An 8,100-nucleotide genomic window follows, 5' to 3' on the forward strand; every position below is an offset into this window, starting at 1 on the left:
AATATTTTTTTACAGTAGCATTCTGGGTAAACTGATCTAGGGTGTGTTTGTGTGTCACAAATTTTAGAGCAATCACCACAGATGTCTCAGGGAAGATGGAAGCTGGTTTCATGTATCCACTGTATCTGGTCAGGAAACAATTCTTTCCATTGGTTTTCCATTGGCCCAAATACGGAGATTTTTTAAAAGAGAAGTGTTCTTCAGTGTGTGAAAGACGAAAGCTATGGAAATAGAGATTACAGTTGTAGGGCCTTCCACAGACCCAGGCAGACAGACACAGAATGAAAGACCTGGGAAATGAAGCAGCTAAACCTTATAAAGGCCTATTCAGAAACAAGTCTAGCATTTATTTTAAATCCTTGTCATGTTAGTTGTAGCAGGCATCTCAGCTTTGAAAGCCAACGTGAGATATTTGTAGTGTGAGCAGAGACCTGTAGGTCAAAGTTCTGCTTCTGGCCCCCAGAGAAGTTTCAGCCAGGTGATCTCCTCTTAAACAAAGGAGGCTTGGCTTTTGTCACACTTCTGGGTCCAGCTGCAAATTGTGTTGAGTTGATGTGCATTCAGGCTTCTGGTTGTTTGAGGAGGCTGATCAGTTTTACCCATTACTTTCAGGTAACATAACTAAAGAGAAGCCTCATGCTTCATTAACAGACATTATGCAATGGCAGAGAAATGTAACAGGTGACAATGACCTTTAGGTTAAGCTTAAAATAAATCAGTGTTTGTGGACAGTGGTGCCATGGCCTCTCTCAGTAAACAGCAGCCTCTCTGAAGAATGTTGTAATATTCAGGTTTCATTCTCCTTTCTCATTTAATAAAGCAGGAAGAAGTAAGATTGGAAACTTAAAATGAAGCAGGGGGTTCTCAATAGCTTTTTTTAATCTTCATTTATGATTCAGCACTTCCAGTGCAAACTTGCAAATTGGTTTAGCCTATTCCTCAGCATTGCTGAGGAAAAGGTAAGCCTTAAGTTTTCTTGCATGAAAGAACAGCTACAAGCATTGGCTGATGTTGCAGAGGAACAGTTGACGGAGCTAGGTCTGTAGGCAGAACATCCTAGTTCCTGTCTGAACATCAGTCTGAGGGACACTGCTGCTCTCTGCAGACTTCTGGTTGTTACCCAACATTGGCCTTAGGGTCATGAGAAAAGCAGTTCGGAGGGAAGATTAAGGGCAAAACTGTAATTTTATGTCTCCATGAGCAGAAATGTGCCATTGCAAATTGCCCTAAAACCCCTCCTGCTTGTCAGTAGCCCACCTGCTGCACGATGGCCCACTTGCCAAGGGTTGCTGCACTCCGGAGATATTCCTCCCATGACACCAGCTGTGCAATCCCAGCCCTGGCACTCTCAGACCCTTCCCTGATCTCATTCAGCTTGCTAACCAAGCAGAATGAGGCTGAGCCTCTTTGATTAGTTACTTTGTTGACTCCAGTTTTCTGCCAGATCCAGTAGAGAATTGATTGGGCTCACAGAGGGGTTGACGAGCACAAGCCAGGGGAAAGAAACTGATGGAAATGAGAGGCTCTGGTAAGCAAACAGAGTGGAAGAGGAAGAGTGCTGGCTGGACACAGCGCCTTTGTGCCCTCAGTGTCTCTTGAAACTGAAGCTGAGGTGAGCAGCCCACTGGGTAGCCCCTGCTTTCCAGACAAATGGAGGCTGTCTGGTTGCAGAGGGCTATTGGTGTCCTCCTCCGTCTGGGTCCGACCACAACACAGGAGGGATGATGAGCTCTCAGGTGACCTTTATACCACCTACAGGGACAGACAGCTGACATTGCAAAGTGGCATCTGAAATGCGTGTTTCAACAAAGGCTGGCTTCTGCCCAAGCTGTCACCTTTCTCTGTCAAGCCTCTGTCATGTAAATGAGATCACAAGTTTTGTTATGAACTGCAGTACCTAGTTAATGAGGGACTCCTCAATCACATGAAACGGCACAGCCTCTTCTACTCCTCCTGCAGGGTACGAAATCAACGTAGTGACTCATATCCTGCAGAAGAGTGCATGAGGAGGGTGGCTGTGGTCTGGTCTAGTCAGTAAGATGAGTGCCATGGACCACCACGGGGGTGGGCGTGTAGGGTGCTGGCAACCGAGCAGTGTGTTCTTGCCGACAGGAGGCACTGGAAGCGTGCCAGACCCGCATCTCCAAGATGGAACTGCAGCAGCAGCAGCAGCAGGTGGTGCAGCTGGAGGGTCTGGAGAATGCCACAGCCAGGAACCTGCTGGGGAAGTTCATCAACATCCTCCTAGCTGTCATGGCAGTCCTCCTCGTCTTCGTCTCCACTGTGGCCAACTGTGTCGTGCCCCTCATGAAAACTCGCAATAGGACGTTCAGCACTTTATTCATAGTGGTTTTCATTGCCTTTATGTGGAAGCACTGGGATGCCATCTCTGGCTACTTGGAACGGTTCTTGTCTCCCCCCAGATGATGGCATGAGGAATTGGCTGCGTCGCTCCCCTCCCATCACGCTCAGTGAGCAAGCGTGGCAAAGATTAGTCAGCAACTACTCCGCTGAAGTTTTAAAGTGTCCGAGTGAATTTGTTTACATTTAGAATAACGTTTTTTCTCTGCAAGATGCATTGCAATAGTATTTTTTAGATTTTATTCAAGAACTCTTTTTTGGCGAGAATCCTGGATAATTTTTATGTAGCATGGTTCTCTTTGGATGCAAATCTTAAGATTCTTTAAAGTGTACAAAAAGAAATAAATAAAACACGGAAATTTGGAGCATACCAATGGGCAATTTAAATTGTGGCTTGAACTACTGTACTAAACCTGTCAGGAAGAGGAGAATGTGTTTAACTTAAGATGAGCAAAGCTAAATGTAGTGCACAGCCTTGAGGGATGGTACCACAGCAAACCTATAACACTAAACTTTTACTGTGAAGTCTGCTCACATTCCATGTCCAAATGTGTGGGTTCAGAGTGGTTTCTTTCCTTAACAAGAGAAAAAACAACGCATGGATCTCTTTCCCAACTCAGCATCTGGGTTTGCCATTTGTGCTAACCTGTCTTAGAGAAACTTTCTGTAAGGCTGATCAACTTTGCCAAGTATATGAAGTGGAAGCCTCATGCCATACACAGTAACTGCACAGTTGTGCTACAGTATTTGAAGTAGTCCTTGAAATACTTATCTTTAAGCAGAAGCCCTTGGTCGCACTTTTAAGGTTTTTTTTATATATGTATATTCACAGATTAAAAAAAATCCAAACAGCATACTTGAAGAGTGTAATACTCAAACTCTCAGTGCTTCCTTATTGTTTCTAATATAGGATTTTTTATTATAATTATTATTATTATTATTGGGGTTTTTTTTTTGGAAGGGGTTGGGAGGGTCATTACTTTTTTTTTTTTTCCTTTTAAATAAAGAAGTGATGTTTTTAAATGAAGAAATGCGTGAATAATTGTGAGCCGTCTTGTCCTGAAACAGTTTTGAGGAGGGCAGAAAGTAGTTTCTAGTGCCAGCCTGTCTGGAACACAGTGATGTTCATATGCCATTTACCTGTCCTCCTGTGCATACAGATGCAGCATCATGAAAAACATCTATCTTCTCCACACATTCTTGTCATGCAGGATTTTGTTTGTTTGTTCGGTTTGGTTTTTGTTTCCAAATGTGAAAGACAATATGTTTGTATTCCTCACGTTATCATCTCTCATTCCTGGCCTCAGGATAAGAATAAGGAATTTCTTTTCATCCCTTCCTAGGGAACAAACGGATTCTTTTAAGGAAAGAAATACCGATTCAACAGTCCACTTAAAGGAACGATTGTCTCGGAAATCACTCTGACTTAACTTTTAGATAAACTCCTAAAAATTGAAACCAAAGTTTTCCTCCTGTCAGGCTCTGATAAGATCACTTGTGTGTGTTTGTAGCAATCTTCTTTGTAGATTGTATCAGTGCAGTGTACCATAGACAGCATCCTCTTCTTTAGCTGCAAGGGCAAGTACTTGGTGTAGGTTCCTTTTCAAAGCTCTAAAGGAAATGTCATTTTCAGCTGTAGCTGCCAAGTCCCGGCAGCATGCTTTGCTGATTGTTGGTACTGGCAGTCAGGCTTCACATCCAAGGAATCTGGATTCACTATATATATATATTTTTTAATTGGTGCCCCTTTCCACTGTAACAACATAAAGATTCAAATTCCATCTCTGTGAAATCCAAAAGGACTCCAGGACTCTCTTTCAACACCATTTATGGTGTTTAGTTAGATCTTGCTGGTTTTCTTCCTTCTAGGCTTAAATTCTGTCTAGGAAACAAATGTTGCCCCTGTGACCTACACCAGTTGAGATCATACATATACACACATGGAACATGTACATGATATATATGTATATGTATGTGTGTGTATATATAAATGTAACGCTTTATGCTCTGATGCAAATTCTGAACTTCAAGAGATTCCCCCAAAATAGGTTAACAGCCTTGAGGGTATTCTGACTGATGGCAGAGGCAAGCCCTCCACTGTTCAACCATTCTTCTTCCTTCAAAGATTCTGTGTATTCTTTCCATGGTCACAGTAAACTCAGGTACGCCCCCCCAGGGATTCCAGCACACCTGCCTTTGTCACCATATGCGCAAATCTGCTCTTGTCCTACTTAAAACGCAAATTGCCAATTGCAACTTAGTCAAGCCAAAAATAATCATTCTTTCCACAGTTGCAGATGGAGCAAAGATTGCATAAACATTCCCTATCTGGACCATGCTTATCTCTCAAGTGAAATTCCATTCTGTTTACCACCTTTCTCTGGCTGATTCAAATTACGTGGATAATTGTCTTCTTCCCATTAAATAGGTTTTGTCAGAACCAAAGGTGTGGATAACATAAGAAATGAATTGGTGTGTAGTTGAAAAGTTCCGTTGCCTTTATTTCTGATACCTAGCTTTCACACCTGTGTTTTTCTCAGTTTTGATCACACTAAATAGTTGATGGTAGGTTTTTATGTGGTCAAAGCAGGAGGGAGTTGAAAGCCAGTGGATTTGGACGCTTAGTGCCACTCATCTGTAGTATTCAAAGGAAGTGTTTGTCCTTCTTTATATCAAAATTTCATTTAGTGTCTCAACTGCATCATTTTCAGAAAATGCCATTTGATAATTTGCCAGAAGGTGCAGGCTTAATAGAAACTTAACACCTCAAAACTGTTCGGTGAAGGCCATGTATATATGGTTCTGGACAATGTCTGTTTGTCTGTCTCTTTCTCTCTCGACAGTTTCTTCCATTCCAGAAAGTTGTCTGCAGTAATGCCATATATGATGCTGCATCCACTTTTCATATCCTAACAGAACTGCCATGTGTTTTGCCTTTTGCATTAGTAGAATGTTTTGGGGTTTTCCTCCCTCTTCAATTCAAAGGTCTGTGATGATTTCTGATAGCTTAACAATGATTATATTGTTGGAAATGTGATTCTAGCTTTAAAGCTCCCTTTGCTTGTAAGTGGTTTTGTTTGATTTCTTGATGAAGCATTCCTGGATGACATGTCGAAGACAGTTTCCACCATGGATGCGAGTGTGCATGTGTGAGTACCTTTTATTAGCCTTCCTTATGGATGTAAACTTTTTAGTGACCATCTCTGAGTAGCAGAATGTTTCCCAAAACATTTCATATTCAGAGTTGAAACAATTCTGAAATTGCTTAGATATGTTTAGAACATATCAACTTGGCATATAAAAAGGGAAGAATATAATGGACTATGTTAAAAAAGCAACAGCTCCTCAGTGAAATTCTGTGGTTCATCTGTTGTCCCCTATTTGCTTTGTCAATGTAAAAAAGAAAAAAAAAAACTGATGCAAAAAACAAAAAACGTTTTTAATTTTACGAAGTTCTCTTTCCTCTCAGCCTCATTAGTTTAGTTTAATGATTCTGAGCATGCTCACAGCAATTATTTCATTGGTTTATTCCAGTCCTGTGAGTTTTTAAGGTCTGATCAGATGAAATGTTGAGTTCTGTACATGTTGCACTGGGACAGAAAAGCACTGTCTTTCAGCTTTGAAAAATATGCATTTTTTAAATTAAACAAAAAGGCAGCATTGTAACAAAAGAAGCCAAGCTACAAAGGGGTTCGAGATTGGGTAGTTTTACCAGTTAAGTGAATTCTGAATGTGGCTAAAGAGTTTAAAACCCCGTGTGTCTGTGTTGTGTATGCCAGGTGGTATAGTAGTAGGCAATTGACTTAGCTGTAAGTGTGTTTTAAAAGTGTAAAAAATAAACAGAAAAACTCACTTGCACGGATTGAAAAGTACAGAAATGACACTTGTGAACGTAACACTGTAGTTTATAGATCTTAAGCTGCTAATTGTTGAGAGAGATTTACATTTGTCTTGTATGTTTGTTGCAGATTTATCTGCAACACTTTTACTGTATATAAAAAAATTTAAATAAAGACCTCAGCTATTAACACTGGCCTAATTTGCATGTTTCCATGGGTGCTAAAGGAGGGGATCAAGAAAAAAGAGGGAGGGTGTAAAAAGTGTGCTGAGCTCTGAGAGCTTCAAATTTGAGCAAGGTCTCCATAAATCCGGTTATCAAACTTCATCCCATGTGCAGCCATACACCACCTGGCCCTGGTGAGAATAAATTGGCTGTTTGGTGTGGAGGAGAAGGAGGAACATCACTGCATTATTTTCATCCCTTTTGTTCCGGTCCCCTGATACTCCCACAGCCTGGGGCAGCCCCTGGACGGGGGTCACTGCTGTTCCCACAGGTATCTGACCAGTCTGTACCATGTGCATGTCACAGGGTTTGTTTGCTCTCCTGACCTGCAGTGCTGTAAGCCTCAGCTGGACGGTGGGCACAATTCGATGAAATGACTTGCCCGAGAGCTGTCTTTGAAGAAGGAGCTGGTCCTGTCTGTAACGCAGATTGCCCCAGCGGAGATGGCCCTGCTGCTGGCTCTCACATCTTCGGCCTTCTTCCTTACTGGGCTTGCAGGATCAGCTCAGTGCTGGGCTGCACATGCAAAGGAGGGTGCATTTCTAGCCACCTGCATTTCTCACGTGGAGCTTGTCATGGAGCAGGTCCTGGCCCCAGCTCAGCTTTGAAGAGGAAAAATTCAGCTGGTAGGACTGCAGTCACTAACCAGCAACCCATTCCCTCTTGTGCTGAGTAAAGGTCAGAGAGCGTTATGGTGTTGGTTGGACCACCACTGTGAGTATAAATATTTTGTCTACCAAGTTTTGCAGACTTTTTCAATTCTTTAGTATTTGTACGAGCTGGGAGTGGGCAGATTTCTCACTGATACAGAGGAAACACTCATTCCTCTTGGTTTTGGTGAGCTGGCCTTGAGAGCAAAGAACCAAGAAGGGAATGGCAAAAACTTTAAGGGAAGGAGATTTTTACGTTTTCACAGAAAGACACAAATGCTGCAAAAGATACAAAAAGATGAAAACGCAAAAACAACTGTTTTCAAGGCAAATTCCAGCAGGTTATGGATGAAGCAAGTGCATGGGCCTGCTTTTGCTAGAACTGACTCAGGATAGGACGTGGGTGTTGCTTGTGAGGTTTAATGTGTCTGCATTCTTTTGAGGGTCACCTGATAGGGGCTGGTTGGGCTGACTGTGGTTGCTGCATGTGGCTCAGGATCAACAAGAGGGCATAAAGACCAAGGGTGGCCTTCTACATCCAAGCCAACAGTTTTAATCCCACCATTTAGAGGATTAGGAGTCATTACTCAGCTTTTGGTTGGTATGTGGGAAGTGGTTTGATAGCTCCACCCAGGTCCCTGGAGACAAACAAGGCTGTAGCAAGGGTACAGCTATGCTGGGTTGCACCATGGAGGTGGAGGAACAGCTGACTTGTCTCACTGGAGTATACACTCCTTCAGGTCAAATGGAAACATGATGTGTTGATTGCCGAAATTTGGGCAAACAAACAGTGCTCTACGACAAGACGTGTCTTCAAGTTGTTCCTTAACAAGCAGAAAGTCCACTTTCTCCTTTAAAGAGTTGGTTAGTGGTTTGTTGGCTTCCATTGAAATCTCCCACACTGACTTCAGAGGTCACCAGAAACGTAAGGAAGTGGGTTCTCTGCTGCCTGAGCTAGTATGCAGTGGAACACCCCTGGTCAAACCAGCTTTCTTGAGGTGTTACGTCCTTAACAAGATTCCCTTT

General features: G+C 42.5%; 1 protein-coding gene across 29 annotated transcripts in view; it reads left to right on the forward strand.

The window, feature by feature from the left end:
• The window catches only part of TMCC1 (transmembrane and coiled-coil domain family 1), a 135,627-nt gene extending 129,238 nt beyond the window's left edge, over positions 1–6,389 (forward strand). For all 29 annotated transcript variants that reach the window (XM_072044561.1, XM_072044562.1, XM_072044563.1 and 26 more), the window contains one exon: positions 2,113–6,389. In XM_072044561.1, the coding sequence (XP_071900662.1) occupies positions 2,113–2,427 (315 nt within the window). In that variant the 3' untranslated portion in view covers positions 2,428–6,389. The remainder of the gene's footprint in view (positions 1–2,112) is intronic.
• Positions 6,390–8,100: the final 1,711 nt, after the last annotated feature.

This window comes from Anas platyrhynchos, chromosome 13, assembly GCF_047663525.1.
Source record: "Anas platyrhynchos isolate ZD024472 breed Pekin duck chromosome 13, IASCAAS_PekinDuck_T2T, whole genome shotgun sequence".
Classification (NCBI taxonomy): Eukaryota; Metazoa; Chordata; class Aves; order Anseriformes; family Anatidae; genus Anas; species Anas platyrhynchos.